Source organism: Eulemur rufifrons, chromosome 15, assembly GCF_041146395.1.
Source record: "Eulemur rufifrons isolate Redbay chromosome 15, OSU_ERuf_1, whole genome shotgun sequence".
Taxonomy (NCBI): Eukaryota; Metazoa; Chordata; class Mammalia; order Primates; family Lemuridae; genus Eulemur; species Eulemur rufifrons.
Genome location: NC_090997.1, coordinates 62426811 through 62448714, shown reverse-complemented (window position 1 = coordinate 62448714; position 21904 = coordinate 62426811). Strand labels below are relative to the sequence as shown.

At 40.6% G+C, this 21904-nt stretch overlaps 1 protein-coding gene across 2 annotated transcripts in view; it reads right to left on the bottom strand.

The window, feature by feature from the left end:
- The window catches only part of ARMC2 (armadillo repeat containing 2), a 100453-nt gene extending 96566 nt beyond the window's left edge, over positions 1–3887 (bottom strand). The window contains exons 1-2 of one of the 2 annotated variants that reach the window (XM_069488294.1): positions 3627–3887; positions 589–661 (exon numbers count right to left, since the gene is read on the bottom strand). In XM_069488294.1, coding sequence (XP_069344395.1) covers positions 589–661; positions 3627–3844 — 291 coding nt within the window. In that variant the 5' untranslated portion in view covers positions 3845–3887. The remainder of the gene's footprint in view (positions 1–588; positions 662–3626) is intronic. The other variant, XM_069488295.1, reaches the window with a different exon arrangement.
- Between the last annotated feature and the right edge of the window lie 18017 nt (positions 3888–21904).

Below are 21904 nucleotides of genomic sequence, written 5' to 3'. Positions count from 1 at the left end.
GAAGTCATTACACAATTCCTTAAGCTCATAAGTCAGAAAGCAGCAAGACAATGTGGTGTTTAGAAGTCTGGATGGAAATCCCAACAAAATGAGTCAAAAGAGTTTAAGGTGAAAGCCACTGGGGAGGGAACAATGAAGAATAAGGGGACAAGAGACAGCCGGAGTTTTGTTGGTTGTTTTGTAACAAATCTTTGACTATATTATACATAATTTTTAATATAGCTGTAAAATATATATAAATTTAATATCAATTATATACAATTTTTGTACATATAACTGTTAAGAAAATAATATATAACTCTTTAAGAAAACAAAACACTGTGAAACACTGTTTACCAAGTTACTACATAGTTTTAAAATTCTTCTTTATTATCAAACTATAGGTGAATTATAGAAATGTTTCATTAGATACTAACCATTATACTTGAAAAATATAAAGGAATCTGCTTTCATATTAAATTATTAGTACTTTTAGGTCAATGTAATATAATCTATTCTTAGCATTTACAAGCACTGATTCCAAGTATTTTTGGCCAATTTCATTTCACAACATAATAAAAAGTACTGGTGGTAATATAAAGTACTCACCAGCTGTAGTGGACTGAGACGTGTGCCAGAGATAGGCCTGGAATCGGATGACTCAAAACTGGATGCATGGAGGCTAGCATAAGAGATGGTGCAGAGTGTTAGTTTGTGAAAATTTATTTCTTTTATTTCTAGTATATGTTAGTTAACTCTAGCTGAAAAACAAGTAAAAAAAAGTATCCAATGTTTTTGCCTTGAGGAAAAAAAAATTTTAGAGTCATAGTACTTAAAACATTTTATTAACAAGACTTTTGGTTACTTTTAGAAAGACTGAAAAATATTGAATAATGAAAAGAAGAAATATATACAGTCATTTCTTAAAAGCTTTGTTCACATGATTTTATAAAGTTGGTATGACAACCATGATTAACCATTTCAACTTCCTGAATCCAAAGTTTAGGATGAGTTTTAGGAATCTTGAACAAGAGTCAAACTTAAAAAAACAACTATTTTGAAGATCAATTAATGTAATCCATCACAGCAACAAGCTAATGAAGAAAAAACACCTAATCATATCAATAGATGCAAAAAAAGCATTTGACAAAATCCAACACCCATTCATGATAAAAAATTTCTCAGAACAAGGAATAAAAGGAAACGTCTTCAACTTGGTAAAGAATATCTACAAAAAAACCTATAGCTAATATGATACTTTATGGTGAGAAACTCAAGAGTTTTCCCATTAAGATCAGGAACAAGACAAGGATGTTATCTCTTATCACTGCTTTTTAACATCATATGGGCTGTTCCAGCTAATGCAATAAGACAAGAAAAAGAAAGAAAAGGCATACAGATTTGGGAAGGAAGAAATAAAACTGTCTTTGTTCATAAATGACATGATCATCTATGCAGAAAATCCTGAAGAACTGACAAAAAGCTCCTAGAACTAATAAGTGATTACAGCAGGGTTGCAGGATACAAAGTTAATACCAAAAAAAAAAAAAAAAGTCCATCACTGTTCTATATACCAGCAATGAACAAGCAGAAACTGAAATGAAAACACAATACCATTTATATTTGCACCTCAAAAATCAAATACTTATGTGTACATCTAACAAAATATGTACAAGCTCTATATGAGGAAAACTAAAAAACCTGGTGAAAGAAATCAAAGAACATAACATATGCAGAGATGTTCCATTTTCATGGATAGGAAGACTCAATATTGTCAATATGTCAGTTCTTCCCAACTTGATCTAGAGATTCAACGCAATTCCAATAAAAATTCCAGCAAGTTATTTCATGGATATCAACAAACTGATTCTAAAGGTCCTATAAAGAGGCAAAAGACCCAGAATAGCCAACACAATATTGAAAAAGAACAAATTTGAAAAACCGACAATACCTGACTTTAAGACATACTATAAAGCTACAGTAATCAACAGAGTGTGGTATTAGTGAAAGAACAGACAATAGATCAACAGAACAGAATAGAGGGACCAGAAATAGACCCACATAAATACAGTCAATTGATCTTTGACAAAGGAGCAAAGGCAATACAAAGGAGAAAAGGTAGCCTTTTTAACAAATGGTGCTGCAACAACTAGACACCCACATGCAAAAAAAGAATCTAGACACAGACCTTATACCCCTCACAAAATTAAAAATGGATCACAGACCTAAATGTAAAACATAAAACTATTTAACTACTAGAATATAACATAGGAGAAAGTCTACATGACCTTGAGTATGGCAATGACTTTTTATATATGACACCAAGGCATGATTCATGAACGAAAGAATTGATGGGCTTGACTTCATTAAAATTAAAAATTTCTACTCCTTAAAAAAGACTCCTTCAAGAGAAGAAGAAAAGCCACAGACTGGGAGAAAATATTTGCAAAAGACATATAAGATAAAGGATTATTACCCAAAATATACAAAGAATTCTTAAAATTCAACAGTAAGAACACAACGCAGTTAAAAAATGGGCCACGACCTTAACAGACACCTGACCAAAGATGACATACAGATGGCAAATAAGCACATGAAAAGATGCTCCACATCATATGTCATCAGGGAAATGTCTACTAAAACAATGACATACTCCTACACACCTATTAGAATGGCCAAAATCTAGAACACTGACAATACCAAATGCTGGCAAGAATTTGGAGGAACAGGAACTCTCGTTCACTTCTGTTTGGAATGCAACATGATACAACTGCTCTGGAAGACAGTTTGGCAGTTTCTTACAAAACTAAACATACTCTTACCATATGATCCAGAAACCATGCTTCTTGGTATTTACTCAAAGGAGTTGAAAACATGTCCACATAAAACTTACACATTTTTTTAACTATAAAGTTTCTAGGAATTATTCATGGTTGTTTAAAGCATCTTTATTTGTAACTGCCAAAACTTGGAAGCAACTGAGATGTCCTTCAGTAGGTGAATGGATACATAAATCATTCTATATCCAGATAAGGGAGTATTATTCAGTGCTAAAAACAAACGAGATATTCAAACAAGGAAAAACCATGGAGCAAACTTAAATGCATATTACTAAGTGGAAGACTCCAAAACGAAAAGGCTACATATTGTATGATTCTAACTATATGACATTCTACAGAAGGCCAAAGTATGGAGATAGTAAAAAGATCAGTGGTTGCCAGGGGTTGGGGGGGGAAGGGATAAATAAGCAGAGCAAAGGATTTTCAGGGCCATGAAACTACTCTGTATGATACTATAATAGTGGACACATGTCATTATAAATTTGTCCAAACACATAGAATGTACAACACCAAGAGTGAACCCTAACATAATCTATAGTATTTGGTTGCTAATGATGTGTCAATGTAGGTTCATCAATTGTAACAAATGCTGGGGGATGTTGATAATGGGGGAGGCTACGCATGTGTGGGAGCAGGGGATATGGGAGAAATTTCTGTACTTTCTACTCAATTTTGCTGTGAACCTAAAACTAATCCAAAAAGTAAAGTTTATTTTAAAAAATCCCAACTATCCATAACTAGAATTAAGGGAAAATGTAACCTGGTGCTTAAATATCCGAGTGTACATAAAAATGAAATGTCATATACCTGAAGGAGGAAGGAGGTCTATTTTCTGTTGTTCTTGAAGATGCAGGTCCAAATAGTTTCCTTTGGTCTTCCTGTGGTGTAAATGGTCTTTGGGTTCTAACTGTTCTTAATGCATTTCGTGCTTCACTTACGATTTCTGCACTGGTCTTCTGCTTGGACACTGAAGGTCGATAAAATGGATCCAGTTTTTCTAACTTTTTCTCATTTGGAGACAGCATCTTTCCTTTTAAAGTAAAATGTTCTTCAGATAGACACCACACCCTGCAAATATGATTCAAAAAAATCAACTATTTTTACCCGGTACTTTAGAAAGGAATGCTTAAACCCATCCATATATTATATTAAACCATCCCTCTATATTAAGCTTGAAAAAAAACCAGAAACAATTCTTAATTAAAAATCCACCAAACAAAAGGTCAGTATGGAAGAATAGCTCTCAAAAATATTGGCTGCACAGTTGTGTCTAAACACAACTGAGGGAGAAGATGCTAAACCTGGAGAGAAAAAAGATTAATTACGAAAGACAGACAGACTAGAAAGAGAGAATCATCTCCTATTCTTCAATTTACAAAAAAATACTGGGGGTTTTGTTAAAATTTTTAACTAAAATTTCCTTTTTTTCCCTACCACCCCCCAAGTTTAGACAGATGGGGCCTGTTTGTAAAAGCAAACTACACTTGCTTTTACAACAAAGAGAATAGTTCAGCCCCACAGTTGTCCATGATATATTTGAATGAATTTATTCAAATCACCTTCAATTTGAGATTATGTCCTAGATAAATACCAAATATGAATATCAAATGATCCTTTCCCAACCTACCTTCCTTAGTTAAAGAGTTAAAGTCATGGATAAGGGCCATGAGAATGCAAAGCCTTCTCAAATGTTGGTGTATCTCATGGAGACAAATTTAAACTTTAAAACAGTCTAGATTTAAAAAAAATTCTGATCAGTATATGGCATTACGTGTTCATATCTTTAAAAAAATCTCTAACCCCATAAAAATGTCATATCTCTAGAGAGACAGAAGTCTATAAATTATTCACATATTTCAGCTGCCCAAGTTTAGAATAAGTTCTGCAAACCAGAAAATTGTTTTGTGACCTATGTCCAGGGAAACTAAAAGGATTCCATTTCCATAAGTAGAATCAACAGGTGATTCCTGTTCCTAACACAAAGAAATGACAAATGCCTGAGGTGATGGATACTCCAACTACCTTGATTTGATTAATTCACACTGTATGCCTGTATCAAAACATTACATGTACCCTATAAATATATACATCTACTATGTACCCATAATAATTAAAAATTTAAAAAATAGGTGATTCCTCATACAAAGAAGATTTACCATATTATGATTCTATACATTAAGTTGTTACATAACAACAGATAAGAACATTTGTTTAATTTTACCTAGGCCCCATCCCAAGAGTTTCTGAGGAAAAGAGTAAGATAAAAACTACAAACAATATGTCATTCTTTTCATATAAAGAGGCAAGGTTAAAAAAGTAAAAAGTTGCTTAATAAGCAATATTATTTTAGGAATTTTTAATACAGGATTTTGAATTTAAAGCATGGTCTTTATAATTCTGTACATTAATACAACTATCAAAAATTATGGCAGGCCTAGTACATTTTACTTCTAATACTGCTGATATGATTGGCTCTTTATTTTAAAATATTCAATGCTAATTATTAAAAAACTAAAGTGTTTTATATATTTATATTATTTTGGATGCATAACATAAATTCAGTCCTACAACATCTAATTTAAATGGCCATGACAGGTTGGTTGGTTTTTTTTTGTTTTGTTTTGTTTTTTGAGACAGTTCTGCTCTGTCTCCCCAGCTAGAGCAGTGGCATAATCCTAGCTCACTGCAACTTAAAACTCCTGGGCTCAAGCCTCCCAAGTAGCTGGTACTACAGGTGTACAGGTGCAAGCTACTGCACTGGGCTGATTTTTTCTATTTTCAGTAGGGACAGGGTCTCACTCTTGCTTAGGCTGGTCTTGAACTCCTGAGCTCAAGCGATCTTCCTGGCTTGACCTCCCAGAGTGCTAGGATCACAGGTGTGAGTCACCAAGCGGCCTGTTGGTTTGTTTTTAAAAGACCCATTGCTGTAAGATATTGTGCCACTTAGAAGAAGTTTTTATACAATGAACAGGTTTCTTCCAGAGCCTGAATCAGGTTTGCCACCCCTTTGGCTTAACATGGCATTAGTAAGTCTTGCAATGTCCAAAAGCAATCTGGCAAACCTAATAAAGTTTAGAGAAAGTGCTTTGGGGAGTACTAATGGACTCTCATTTCTGACCTAAGGTTCTCCCTGGCTGTCTTTTAGTTTGCATTGAAAACTATACTCTTTCACAGAGTAATGAAGCAGGAACATTTATTCAGGTCAAATTCTAAGAATTCTGTAAATTATTTGGGCAGGAATTTAAACTAACCAAATACTGTACTGGTGGAAACAATGTAGATAATAGGCTTAAAAATCTTTTTGTCTATAAATTTTTGCCACAAATTCTTATACAATATTCTCTATTCTCCTTCCTTTCTCTTCCCCCCAACAGTTACATTGTGAGAAACTGGTACAATAATGTAAAGTCTGCAAAGTTAATCTATTATCATTATATTAATATTAGTATATTATTAACTAAGTCAATCATGAAAATGTTTAATGATAACAAGCAAACTGACTTAAAAGGGAGTTTTTTGGGGGGGACTTTTTTTTATACTAGTTAAATTACATATTATTATAGATCGTTTTCACCAACTTGAAAAAGTCACTCAGAGTTTGAAAGCCTGTCTACTTACAGTAAAGCATACCTGAAAATAACACAATATTACCACAGAAATTATAACTTCACAAAATTTGCCTGACAAGTAGAGCAAATCCATTCAACTAGTATTGATTAACTGTTTCCTATATGCAAAGCCCTCTGCTTGGATTTCTGGGAACACAGAGAGGAACAGAATATGGTCTTTGTCGAGCAAGAAGGACCACTAATGCTAGTTGAATGTTTAATTTAATACCAAGCACTGCGCTAAGCACTCTTGAGTACATTATCTCAATTAATACCCACAATTTTTTGAAATGGATAGAGTCTTAATAGCAAAAAAAGCTATGATGTATGCTCAGAGATGATATTCAAACTATTACCCACTAGATGGGGTGGTAAGAGGCAGGGCACTCAGAGGCCTCTGGGCTGAAACTTTTTACCCACCAACATACATACCAATACTTTCACAACAGAAGCAGTCCTCTTGGTGTGTCCCAGCTGAGTACCAGACTTGCTTGTATCCAAATGATTTAATATAAAGTAGAAACTAATGACAGCAATAAAAAAAAAGATCCAAAAAGCAAACAAACAAAAACAGAGAGAAATTACCATGTGTTACCATGTGATTACAAAGGAGGAAGAGATTTCTGATTGGGAGAAGGGCATCAGGTGGACTTCCTAGAGGAGGTGGCGCTTAAGCTAGGTTCCGAAAAATGGGCTGAATTTGAGAAAGAGGCAGTGGCTGGCATTGGGGCTAGAGTAGGAAGTTCCAGGAACTCAACAAAGATTGGAGTTGGACCAACTAAACTAAATGGCAGATAGAGAAATTAAATAAAAGTTGATGAGCAAATTAAGTATTTTGAGAGATGATGTAATATGACAGAGATGGGCAGGAAGGAAAGGAAGGAAAAGACTAGAAGTGGTGAAATCAGGCAGTTCTTACATAAACACTAGCTAACCCTCAGAAGTCACTTCCTCAAGGAAGCTTTCCTGGGCATGCCTCTCCCACCCACCTAGCCCAAGTGCCCTTCCTCCAGACTCACAAGGTCCTCAGCTGGTCTTTGTCACTACACCCTCCCACTGTGTTAGGATTGCCTGTGCATCTAATGCTGCCCTGCCCTACCTGCAGCCCCAACCCTCCATGTGAGGCATGGCTGAAGGTCAACACTTACATAATCGCTGGAGTCCACTTTCAAATATAGACTTGAGCTAGGAAATTTCCGGGTGAAGGCTGTATGGCTTCTCTAATTGAAGATATTTGTTATAGTGAATTAAGAAAGCAGATTGGACTTATTTCAACTAGCATCTGACTCTTGTGGCAAGATGAGTTCAGATTTAGCCCCCTTTCCCTTTCTTGCCTCCATTTCAAGTTGCCTGGCATGGAGTAGGACTCAATAAATGGTGTGATCAGTGAACAAAGTATGGAAAGCCTGAGATACAAGAGTGAAGGTGAAATAGAGGTAAGAAGAGAGATGTGAATAAGTGAGATGCACTGAGAACAGAAGAATTAACAGGATTTGGTATCTGAGAAGCCAGGAAGAGACCAGAGGCAACACTGGCTATGCAAACCTGATGGTGGGGGAAGGGCAAGAGGATCTTTTAAAAGAAACAGAAGAAGTGGACTCTGCAGGGAAAGAAGAGGTGGAGTTTTGTCTTGCACTACACTGTCCTGAGTCCATGTCCACAAGACCTCTAGAGGGAGAACACCACCAGCAGCAGGAAATTTGAAACTGAAGAACCTTTTTCTTTTTTAAAACAGAAGATTTCTTATTGGTTTGGAGGAATGTTCAGTCATCATTTATAGAACTTTATACCTAATTATAAAGACCTGTCTTTATCTTTGCTGCTAATAGCCACTGGAACCAGAGCCTTCTTGTTAATGCAACACTGGGCTGTCAGGATGTTTGCAACAGGGGAAAAACTGGCCGGCTCCCCAGTCTTTTCCCTGCAAATCAAACACTCAGGACCCTTCCCATGATTTTGAATTACTTTTGTATTACTTTTGTATGAGTATCCAAAGTGACAGTGGTTAAGTGCTCAGATGCTGGAGTAAGGGTTTGAATGCTCTCTGACAATTGACAGCCATGTGACCTTGGGCAAGGCCTCTAACATCTCTAAGCCTCAGTTTCCTCATCTGTAAAAGGCGGATAGTAATAATTGCCTTATAGGACTGTTTGAAGAATTAAATGAAACAATTCATATAAAGTGCCTTAGCATGGTGCCTGGCCCTTAAAGAAATGTTAACTACTGCCAACATGCTACGTGATAAAGGAATATGGTAAAAATTTTTCCCATGAATGAAAAATTGCATCTAAAAAAAGAAACTCCAAAGAGAGAATGACATTTGTTCAATGTTTTCACACATTTTATATGTTTAAATATTTAAATGGGGGGAGCTCTCCTTTACAAAAACAGAATTTTCATTAAGTATTTCATTGAATATCAGCCATGCCAAATCAACATCAACAACTAACCAGAATCTTACAGAGTAACAAAACAGGACACAAAGGGTGGTGCTTGCTTTTCAACCAAGTTAAAATAATTCGAAATCAGGGTGGTATGTAAGACCTGCTGATACTTGTAGGAATGGATCATAACAGGTATTATGTATTTATATGATGTAGTTTAATGTATGTTAAATATTGCTACACATACACTTTTATTTATTGAGGTCATATCCTGTTGCCTAGAAGAGGCCAGGTCACTGCCTGCTTAGATAAAGCCACTTAATCTACTACTCTCTCATTCAACAAATATTACTGAGCTTCTGTTAAGCACCACTCACTTGGCTAAAAGCTCAGTGTATAGAAATCAAACCTCGCCAGACCCCGACAGCATGCACAGGGCACTCTCATCGCCTCTCTCCCCCAGCCCGGGACAGACAAGCGAACGACTGTAGGAGGGGGTCCCCGATGAACCGGCGGGGGACGCCTCACCTCCCTCACGGACAGCGGCTCCCCCACTCCCGCCGATGCCCGCTCCTCCATGGGCCCAGGCCAAGGCAGAGCGCAGCAGCATCCTCACCCCGCGAGTCCTCCGGCCCTCCTGCTTTGCCAGGCCCGCCGGCGTCTCCATGGTAACCGTACACAAACTACCTCCCGCCGCCGCCCGGACCACCAGCCCGCAGAGCCAGGCCGCTACTGCGCGGGCGGAGCGGGCAGGGGAATGAGTTTAGAGTGGGCACAGGGAAGGGGGCTTCCGACCCGACCCAAAGCACCTGTGATGAGCCCTGGAGACGGTAACAGATGCCGAGGTTTAGCTCATCTTTCGGCTTTCGCGATGAAGCTGCAGCAGCCGCAGCGATAGAGGGGGCGGGGCGGGGAGGGGCGGGGCCGGGCGAGGCAGGGTGGCCTCCGGGCGCCGCTGGACCACTGGGCCTGCGCTGCTTCCGCCGACGCATGCGCAGAAGTTCTGGGGCGTGGCGTCGGAGGACGGGGGAGTGGGAGGGGCCTGGCGAGGCCTGGAGGTCGCGAGTGCGGGGACTAGGGACTTCTAGGGTGGGAGAGCTGCGAGGGAGAGGCGTCGCTGGGAAGCGTCCACTTTAAAATTAGCAATTTGCGGAACCGTATTCATTGAGCCCCTACGAGGTCTCAGCGACTCTGTTAAATATTAATAGGCGGGACAGCAGCTTAATGGTTGGGGTGAGAGTAAGGGTTTACTGGTTCAGAGTGCAGCGCTGTGTAATAACCTGGAATCAGTGCTTAACCTCCCTGTTTCTTCATGTGTAAAGTGGAAGGAAATAACAGTATCTAGCTAGGTCTTGGGCTGTTCTGAAGATTGAATGAGAAAATAGATATAAAGCGCTATGCACGTGGCAATCTGCGACTGTTGGCTGTTATTAATAAGCCCTTACACTTGTGCAGCACTTTGCAGAATATTCCGGTATCTTATCTCTTACAGCCTCCCTGCGACTCTGAGGTAGGCAGCCTGGCGTCCCCATTCACAGGAGAGGAACTAGGGCCCTGAGCTCTAGTAAGTGGGAGAACAATATTCAAGTCTAGGTCCCCCAGGGCCAATCATTTATTGTTCGTGCATCATCACTGTTGAATGGAAAAAAGAACCCCACTTACATGTTTCTAGTTTAAATTCTGTTCTCTCCTATTAGACCCTTCAGCAACACTTTACAGTGTTAAATACAAGTGAGATCACAATCACTCTCCATTCAGGTTTGCACCACGTTTTATAAATACGGGGATTTTTCAGCTGAAATGTTGTCAACATTGGGAAAATGCCACGTTCCTTGGTGCTAAGTATCTTGTAAAGAATAATTAAATTGAAAATATTTTTGAGCACATACTATGTATAAGACATTGTACTAGGTGGGAAATGATACTAACCTGAACCAAAGGAATGTAAATATTCTTCAAAATGCCCAATGTGATTTTACACATAACAGGCAATAAATACTTATTAGTTGATTGGATAATTTTAGGAACCGAAACAAAATGTTTGTGTTCTTCAGGACAGAAATCTTCTCCAGTGACTCAACATGAATTACATCAACAAGTCCCATTTACTGGCCCCTGGACTCCATTGTGCAAAGGCACCCTTGCCCATTTCATATAAAACTATAACTGGTCTTTTGAATTCACAACTTGTGAAATGTGACAAAATGCAACCTTATTTTGGCCTCTCACTATCATTTTAAAATGTATCTCATGCTAGTTATCTCCTGTCCCTGAATGGAAAGTTGGGTAGAGACCTCGAATTTTCTGCTCATTCTTAGGTAACTGACAGATTTGTAGTAACTAAATCTCATCTGCAGCTCCATTTCAATATTATAATGTTGGGTGCAAATTATAAACAAATGCATTAAACTTCACTTGAAAATAAACCTTCTTCCCCTATCCATACTCCAGGTTTAAGGTCTGTAGTTGCCTTCCCAGAAGGGATGCAGTGGGCTTGGGCTCACCCCTCCCCTACTCACTAGAAGCTGTTGAAGACCTAGCTAGGGTCAAAGTAGACAGAGAGGAGGAGAAGGAGAAGTGAGAAGATGGAGCACTTCTTCCTGGAGTTGAGTGGCTTCAAGCTTGCTATGCTGGCATGTGGTTAAAGCACCTCCTGTAGGTCTTCCCTGGGTGCTTCAGAGTTTCCCATTGATGGGGACCTCTCTCTTGGGCACTCTTGAGCCCGGTGGGTGCAGTGCTGTTCCACTGGTTGCTGCGACTCCTTCTCTGCCTCTAAAAATCCAGACTTCACTCTAGCTTCCACTATCCCTTTAGACGGGTCCCGAGGGAAACCCCATGCAGCTCTTGCCCCAGTGACATTGAGAGCGTAGGCCTATCCCAATACAGCCCCCTCCATGCGGCCACAGGGTGGAATTAGGGCTTTGCCAGGAGTGAGTCAGGCTCCAGGTCTCCAGGCCATCTAACTACAGTCTCTGGCAGGCCCTCCTAGGAAGCCCTCTCACTGGTTTGAAATGAAAGAGGTAGCACCCCGCACTCCTTTCTCTGAAGAAATTTCCTCACACATCCTCCCCCTCTACTCTTTCACCCCTTATTTCTAGCCTCAGTCTGGGTAGGGGGCCCAGAATTGTGGAGAGGGTCTGCAGTTTCTGTGTAACCTGCCCTATGGACACTCTGCCTTACTTTCACTTGGAACTGATGAATATACATTATCATGTCAGTTGAAACCTCAGCTAAAAACCTGTTGTACTTACTAGCTGTGGCATTGCACCCTAGGATCTTAGTTTAAAATAGACCTCAAAAGCATGCTATTGGAACCTGAAGCCCAGCCAGCTCAGTTGGCCAGGAAATGTCTGCCAGGCACATTAGAACAATTGAAAAGAATGACAAGGGCAGAATTATAGGAAGCAATTATTTGAAGCAATAAAGCTACCCAGCTTACCTCACTGAAGAACACTATATGAGGAAATATTTATCCCACGGCAGCAATGGTATATTATACTGACCTAGCTTTCTCCTGATAGCTATTTAACAACATTTTGCATAGTTAAGTTTTGCAGGTGGAATTATTTTAGAAACAAAATTGTTGACATGTTTCATTTTCCTTAAAGAGGAAGACAAAATATTAATTATAAGTATCTAACATTTATAAAGTGCTTTATAGTTTCCAAATTGCTTTCATTTGGAACATTTCATTTCTATTGTCTTACTTGGAGTTTACAATAAGCCTGAGAAATAGTTCAGGGATTATGATCCCAATTTGATAGTGGGGAAAATGGAGGTTCAGAGAGGTTAAGCGATCCACCCACAGGCACACAGCTAGTGAAAGGATGTGAGATCTAGTGTTCCTGATGCCCACGTCCAGTGTGCCATTTTGTCATTGTACATTCCTAAATACAATTTTTCGGGCTGAGGACTCTCATCCACAGCCTTGAGAGGTCCTTCATAGGTTGCTGAAGCTGTTAGGGCATGCTCTTTATTTTCTTCTGTCACAGTGCAGAGTATATGCCATGTGGGGCTACAGGGATTGAGAGGAATTTAAGAATATTTGCATTCACTTAAAAATGGCTGCTGAATTTCTAGATTTTGAACTAAAGTGAGAATTATATAGGTGGTAAATCGGGTAATGATATAAACTTATGCACTCTCGATGCAAAAATGTAACAAAATGGTGAATTCATAGATGCCTTTTTATCTGCATACTCTGCTAAATTTTACAGCTTATATCACAATTTACCTCACACACCTCCTATTTATTATCTATCTATAGCTTGTCTTGATTTATCTATTAGGTATAAGTCTTGAAGAAACACAGGTTAAATAAATACGTCCTTAATGCCCACAATTCCCCCCAATGACTTTTATAGCTATAACAGAGATGTGACTCACAGCGAGGAAAAAAAAAATGCTTCTGGCATGGAATAAAAATCGCCAATTTAGAATTCTAATATTCAAGACACTTTCTGCTTTTGTCAATATAGAATCTTGGTGCTTTAATTATATTTATCACACAATAAATATAGTGTGGGGAGTTCATGAAATTGACAGTCTGTGCTATCTGTGCATACAAATTTAAAGGCACAAATACATTAAAATGCAACTTGGTGGAAATTCACAATGCAATGAAAATTAACTAACTTCATAGAACTGGATAGACACAAGACTGTGGAATGGTCCTAAAACTTATCAGCTGAAAAGATTACACGAAATCCTCTATTTAATAGGGCTCAGCTGTTACCTGTGCACCTTAAGTATTGCTTTACCTTTAAGCACATTATCCCTACCACATCCCCTCTGCCACCCTAGGCCATGTGCTCCACAAGGCAGCCACATTGTTGACGGGATGCTAAGGAACAAGGATCCATTTAATTACCAGTTGATTACAAAGAGTTTCTCAGTACCTTGTTTTTCACTGGAGGGGAGGGGGTTCTCCTTTTCAGAGAGTGAATCAGCAGGACTGTAGCTAGAAATTGCTTCATCCTGAACAACTGCTCAAGTTACCTCCTGTCTGTTCAAAGAGACCAACTAAGACAATCAGAAGCCCACTGTTCTCTGTCTGACTCACCTAGGAGACATTACTAAATTAGCATGCCCATATCTTTGGGAAGCTTTTGGCTGCAAATAACAGAAAATCCCACCAAAAGTAGCTTAAATACCAAGGACATTGATTGGTTTAACAATAACTCTGGAAGTGGGCAGTTTCAGGGTTGGTCTTGTGGCTCAGGGATCAAGGAGGGTCAGTCATATGTCCCCACATGGTCACAAGATGGCAGTGGCAGCACTGAGCTGTACATTCTCACCTGACAGTGTCAAAAATGAGGGAAGAGAGAGCAGAGAAAGGGCCCTGTCCATAGACACCTCTACACTGGGAGGGAAAACATTTCCCAGAAGCCCCTCAGCCGTGTTGTCCTTACATCTCATTGGCCCGACTGTGTCACATGCCGCATTCCAGGCCCTGGTGGAGATGAATGGGATTACCACTACTGTGATTGACTTAGATCAGTCAAAGCTCATCCCTTGGGTTTTGGGGGAGGAGCCCACTTTCTCTCAGCATTTTGTTGCCACAACCTGAACCAAACTGGAGTTTTGTTCAGCAAGAAGGAGGGGCAACAGCTGCTGGGTAGTTGCCAAAGACTGCCTGCCACAGTAGTCGGGGTGAACTAACTAGGAGTTCTTCCTGAGAACTGAGAGATTTTGACGGTTGCTCCGTCCAGCTGGAATAAGAGAACTAAAGTTGTAATGCAAGGCGGGGTCTTCCAGTTTGGCGCCTACTCCTGAGGTGAGGCTGTGGTCCCTGGTCTCACTCCTGCTCAATCCAGGCTGCACAATAGAACCACCTGGAGAGCTTCAGAAACCATCTCAGCCCAGCACCCACCCAGATGCTCTGACCCGGTTGCTGGAGGAGGTGGAGGACCCTGCAGTGTGCAGCAGCCAGCATGGAGAACCCCAGCCCCAGAGAAGGCCAGAGCTCCCCTGGCTGAGAGCTTCAGCCCCCACCCAATGGGAAGCAGAGCTGCCAGAAGAATCCATGGCTGTCGGAAGGAACAGAGAGGAGCCACATTGTGCGTGACCTGGAGATGAAAAGCCCTGTCTTGTGGACTCATGGTGCTGTCCTCGACTGCCTCCCTCCTGTCACCATGCCATCTTGGGCACTTTCTACATCTAGTCTCCAGCTGGCCCTCTGACTCCACTCCACTCTCCTCCTGCTCCATGTTCGCTCCACATTCAGCAGCCAAAGGGAGTGTCATAAACCACAGTCCAGGACACGCCCTCCCCAGCCCTCTGCTCAGGAGCTCTCAAAGTCTGCCCATTGATCACCAAATCACATCTCAGATCCTCCACGATCTGCAAGACAGCCTGTACTTCTTATTATAATAACTAGGATTTACTGGGTGGTTATATGTAACAGGCCCTGGGCTAAGCACTTTGCTTACTTTAAATCAGTAACTCTTCTGACCCTAAAGTACTACTATTATTCTCATTCTACATGCATAGAAATTGCGATTTCATTTCTTCACTTACCCGGACCACACAGTGGTGACAGTGGTGGCTCTAGGATTCAAGCCCAGCTCGTCGGACTTGGGAGGCCCCATTCCTACATGCATGTTTACTCAGCATTGGGCACCCATCTGGAAGGATTGCAAAGAGAAACTTAGCTTGGAGTAGCCCATAGGAGAGAGAAAGATCAGTTGTATCTGCCCATCCCCTCCTGCTTCTTGTTTTCCATTGGTCAAGTTCGTAGTGAGTCCAATCAGTATCCATCTTTTGTGGCTTTCTGTAGCAATGCCCCATGGCCCAGGAGGAGGAGCAGAAATCGTGTGCCTGGGGATGGCCAGGACTGTGAACAGCCAGAGGATGAAGTCTGAAGGGGATGGGGAAGTGGAGGGAGGGATGATCTGCGAGGTTAGGGAGAGGCTGGAGGCCAGAGGTCACACGAGGTTATGGAGCAGATGAGGTGGCCTGGGGGGGGGCAGGGGGGGAGTTAGAAGTGTGCTTGGTGGAGAGTCCTGGACTTGAAGTCAGGAGACCTTATTCATCAAAGGCTGCCTCTGCCACCCCTTAGCTGTGTGCCTGTGGGCATGTCACTTAATAGCTGCAGCTCTTTTCTTTGAGATGTGGAAGTTGAACTAAATGACCCAAAGCTACAGCTGAGCTCTGGAACTCCAGGGCAGGAGACTGTGGTCAGAGAGGGGGTTGGGAGTTAGAGATTTGGGAAGTGGCTCAGATGTGGGAGCCAGATGATTAGGTCCGAGATGTGGCCTGGCCGGTTACTGTCCTGGAGAAATTCAGGTGGTCAGAGGCTCAAGGAAGCCAGAGGAGGCACTAACAGAGTGAGGACAGGAGGAGAGAAAGCCTGACCTGTCAGTAGTTGGACTTCAAGGCCCGTGTGCTGTGCTAATAACACCTGTGTCCAGAACGACCTGTGTGCGCCACCCCAGAGTGAAGGCTGCAGCACCAAGGGCTTGGGGCTGCAGAAGAGACATGTCTCCTAATTCTCGTGGGTGAGGACAGCAGTGAGTTGCCCTTAGAAGGAAGCCCCTAAGCAGTTGAGGACCCGTGAGTGCAAAGGAAGTTCCCAAGACACTTACTTTTCCTCTGCTTGGCACCCTCAAATTCAGTTTTGAAAAAAACCGATGATGTACTTATGTGCTGTTTAGTTGCTAGCCTGAGAATATATTATCTTGGCAAGATCTTGGCAAGATACTATATTATCTATTTAAATTTTCCTTCTGTATGACAAGAAGGAAAATTTATATAGAAGAAAGAAAGGTTTGATTTAACTGTGATCACTCAAGGAAATGTAGAGTCCAGCTTCAGGTTTAAATATTCAGACAGAGGGAATCCTAGCAGGTTCCGAATCTAGCTGAATGTATCTGGGCTTCTAATAGCAAGATCTTTAAGAGCTAAAGATGTTTAGCACACATCTTCATTGACATGAGAAGAGTCATTCAATTCTTTATGTTATTACATAAGGTATTACATAAATAGAGTATATAGTGTTATCTACCAAAAATACAGAATAGCCACAAAAAATTAAAACCTCACAATAATCACTGTGTGCGTGCAGAGCACTTTTCTTCATCAGAGGTCAAAACACTTCATATTTCAGAGAACTAAATACATGCACACACACACACAATACATTCGAAATGGGAAATCAGCCAATATCCTGGCTGTGATATTGTACCACAGTTCTGCAAGATGTTGCCATTGGGGAAACTGGGCAAACGGTACATGTGCCCTTCAGGACCTCTCTATATTATTATATCATTTCTTAAAGCTGCATGTGAATCTACAATTATCTAAAAAAGTTTAAAATAAACCACTTCACTCTCTCGCTCCCTGTTTTATCTCTGCAAGGCTCATAGGTGAAAAGTTGTGATGCAAACAGGAAATATCATTTTGGAAATAAATAGGATTATGAGCCCACAGTGTAATGTGAATAAATCAATTTTTGTCTGAAACTTGAAAACCAATAGACTGGTCTTAATTGCCCAGGAAAAGTGGGCTTTGGCACTGGCAGTGTCCCAAGCAGCTCATCTTCTCTCAGGACCTGGGAGTCCCTGGCTCCTCTGGGACCTTTCTGTTCTCTGTCCATTGGCTGCAGCTGCCCTGGGCCCCACACTGGTCCTGCCTTCCCCTGCCCTCTAATTAAACAGCAGAGGCCACGTCCCCTCCTCCACTCACCCAACTCCCACTGCAGCCTCGCACCCAGCCAGGCTTTGCACTAAGTGGCTTATGTTCTTAGGAAGGGATGTGATCGCCTCTTGTACCACCAGCTGGTCTCCTAGAACAGTTCCAGACAGAGCTCACTGCAGGTCATCCACCAGCAACCACCCTGAGGCCACCCAGCAACGAGGAAAGCCTGTCCTGATCATGTCACGTTCACCAAACGCTTGGTACAGGAGGTCCTTCGCAGAGACACAGGTCTTGCTTTTAAGAACCTTGCAAGAAGAAAGAGGAATGCCTCTGCAGGAAGTTTTCAGAGCTGCCTCTTTTTTGGTCATTCATTGCTTTTTTCACCGTGTATTACACTTCTCGTCCATTTGGGTCTCGGAGGGGAAGCCCTGAGGAGAGGAAAGGGGAGGAGAAGTGCTAAGCTAATGGCATGGTGAGCACCTGAGAGCAGAGATGTCCTCCCTTGTGCTCACCTTTGGGTGCCCTCAATACAAGAATGGAAGCTGGAACATAGGGATAAATATTTGTGGAATAAATGAACAAATGAATTTGAGCTTGAGAATATATTTGGGGTCAGATTGTCGTAATGTGTAACTGTTATGTACCAGGATGTAGTTCCACTGACAGCCTTTTTTCCAAGCTTTAATCATAGAATTGGGACTTGGCTGTGCTTGCATTGGAGGGAAATGAAACTGAGGTTGGAGTAACCCCTCACAGCAGGACAGATGCCACGGGCAGAATTTCAAGAATCTCCAAGTTTGCAAAGGAATCAAGTTCTCTCCTCTCTTCTATTTTCCTCCTCTTCCTCCTTTCCTTTCTCTTTTTCTTTTTTCTTCCTTCCTTCCCTTTTTTCTGTTTCTGCTTCTTTCTTTCTCTCTCTCCCTCCCTTCTCCCTTCCCTTCCTCTACTAAAAATGTGACCCCAAACCACTGGCTTTCTGTTCTGTCCATTCATTTTTTTCTGGTTTCTTTGGTTCCATATGCTCTCCATTTCGACATACTGGGGAATCATTTCTTTCATTATATAGTGAGACCTTGTGGCCGAAGGGACACTTTTCCCTCCCCCTTCCTGGTTCCCTTTACCCAAGCCCCAGTGAGATTTCTGAAAGAAAATAAAAGCTGACTTCTGGGGCTGATGGCCAGGCCTTGGAGACCAGACGCAGAAGGGCTCCCCCTAGGGAATCCACACGTCAGTGTTGGGGGCAGATCTTTCTTAAAAATTTTGTTTTATACTGTATTTTTTAAAATTAAAGTTGGATTCACATAACAAAATTAATCATTTAAAAGTACACAGTTCAGTGGTATTTGGTATATATACAATGCTGAGCAACTATTATCCCGATCTTGTTCCAAAACATTTTCATCACCCCTCAAGGATCCAGTAAGCAATCACTTTCAAATTCCCCTTTCCCCAGCCCCTGGCAACCATTAATCAATTGTCTGCCTGGATTTACCTATTCTGAACCTTTCATATAAATAGAATCACACAATATGTGACCTTTGTGTCTGACTTCTTTTATTTAGCACAATGCTTTCAAGGCTCATCCATACTATAGCATGTATCATTACTTTGCTTCTTAGGCTGAATGATATTCCATTCTATGGATTTATCACATTTTGTTTATCCATTCATCAATTGATGGACATTTGGGCTGTTTCACTTTTTAGCTATCATGAATAGTGCTGCTATTCATGTACAAGTTTTTAAGTGGAGATAAGTTTTTGTTCTACCTAGGAGTGGAATTGCTGGGTCGTAAGGTAATTCTGTTTAACATTTTCAGGAACAATCACACTGTTTCCACAGTGGCTGCACCATTTTACATTCCCATCGTCAACGTGTGAGGGTTCCAGTTTCTCTACATCCTAACCAGTGCTATTTTCTATGTTTTTTATTATAGTCATTATTGTGCGTGTGCAGTGCTATCTCAATGTAGTTTCAGTTTGCATCTCCCTGATGACTAATGATATGGAGCATCTTTCATGTGGCTGTTGGTCATTTGCATAATTTCTTTGGAGAAATGTTGATTCAAGTCCTTTGGCCATTTTTGGTCTTTTTGTTGTTGAATCATAAGAGTTCTTTATATATTCTGGATGTTTGACCCTTTTCATATACATGATTTGTGAACATTTTCTTCTCCCGATCTTTCTTTTCATTTTTCTTGATAGTGTCCTTTGATGCACAAAATATTTTTAAGTTTGATGAAGTCTCATTTATCTTTATTTTTTCATGTGTTGCTTCTGCTTTTGGTGTCATTTCTAAGAATCCATTGCCAAATACAGGGTCATGAAGATTTTGTCCTGTTTTCTTCTAAGAGTTTTATAGTTTTAGCACTTACATTTAAGTCTTTGATTCATTTTGAGTTAATTCTTACATATGGTGTAGGTAGCGTTCAAACATAGTTCTCTTGCATGTAGCTATCCAGTTGTCCCAGCTGTTTAAGAGGGGAGAAACTTTTTTGAGGCAACAGTATGTTGTGTCACTTACATGTCCTTTGATGCAGGGCCAGGGGAGCTGGAGTAGTTTTTCAGGAAAAGGGGCTAGAAGGTCCTGAGGGTGTGAGGTTTTTAGAGAGTGTGTGCATGGTGGTTGCTGGCATGTGCTAAGGAAACACAGCCCTTCCTCCTCAGCCAGAACAGCTTCAGCCCACACCTGAGGCATGAGAGTGGGGACAATGACATGAAGAGAGGTGGCTCTTGGCAGCCACAAGGTCAAACTGTGACGAGGGAGTAGCAATGGTGGCCTGAGGCCACCAGGGGGCAGAGCAGAGGTGGGTACCAAGTGGGAATACATTAAATGGCCACCAACGTGCACATTGTAGCCAGAGAGGCCTCTGCTAGGGGAAGAAAAAGAGGACACCAGTTCCAGCATTTCCGTTGGTGAATGCATGGAGCCAAAAACTATTTTTGTCACTTTTTGCTTGTCCTCCCCCAGGATGGCACAGCCTGGAAAAGCAAGAGTTACGATTAATTTCCCTTTTCAAAATGCAGTTCAGAAAAGAACATTCTGTTTTCCAGGACCCTGGCTTTCTGTGAGAAATTCTATACTAGCATTCAAAATTAAGCCATGTTTGCCAAAATGTAAATTTCTTTCGATATCTATTTTTTTTTAAGTGACTGCTTACATTTGTAGCAGATAAAATAAGACAAAAAATGAGAAGTAATTTATCTAAAAAATAGCAATTTTGTTTTGGGGGAGAGTGTCACAAAGAATAGATGTAGTTCTGTAATATTAATCTATTTCAAATTTTTCAAACGTCAAGAATACAGTTTACATTTACTGTCACGAGTTTGGTGAACATTTTTCATTATGCACTAAGCAGAAAATTTGAAATTAAATGTTCAGCAATGTTCAGACAAATGAAGAAATCCCCTCCCCCAGGCCATCCTTTGACATAACTAGGACAATCCAATATAATAACCCTCTAAAAGGATTAATTCTGCCTAAAACCAGCTCCTGAAGAAAACCACATGGCACTTTTCTGAAACATTCTTGATAATGTGCAAATCTTTATTACATTCACAACCCATGATCCTGCTGCTGACTTTGTCTTGGAAGACTTTCTGACAGTGCTGAACAAGTGCATTTTCACAATCAGAATCATAGGAAACCCCTAGTAATGATTAAAATCTGCAAAATAAAATATCAGTAAGGTTCCATTTGCCTCTATTCAATTAAATATTTAAAACATATCCATTGCTGGCAATGGTGTAATGAAACTTGTTCACACATACATTGCTGATGGCAATGCAAAGCCATCAGAAACATTTATATGATTCAATGATTTGCATTATCCCAAAGATAATATTTTATGCCTGTTTAATACAAAATTAATATAAGAATGTTTATAATCTGGAAGCCTCCTAACTACCTAGTGAGGGTGGTAGTGGTTAGGTAAAACTATATTGTACTTACTTAGTGAATATAAAAGCAAAGTAGAGGCATTGAGATATGCAACTAATACAATGTTAGAGGCACAAATAGCTAGCTCTGTGGAGGCAGGAGGAGGGGCAGAGCTGTAAATGCAGTTTTTCCTTCTGTTATATAAAGTATCATTAATGTTGCCATAATGTTTTTTTGTTTAATAAAAATGTTAAATAAATTGCAGGGTAAATACATTGCCTTTTAGTTACATGTGAGAAGATACAAAGTCAAGCACATACTACATTTTGTTTTTCAAAATTTTTAAATTTATGCTAGGCTTGGCTTGGTTAGATAGGTCTGTGATTTCTTCTACACAGTATTAAGTTCTACCTATCCATTAGGCCAGAAGAGGAGACCCTCAGGGTGTCAAAACATTCCGTGGAAAGGCTTAAGCAGAGAGATAGTGAGGGCAGACTTCCAGAGAAAGGTCTGTGAGGCCATCACAAGGAAGATAGTGGTAGTAAAGAAGCTGAGTTTGGCATCAGGGTACAACTTC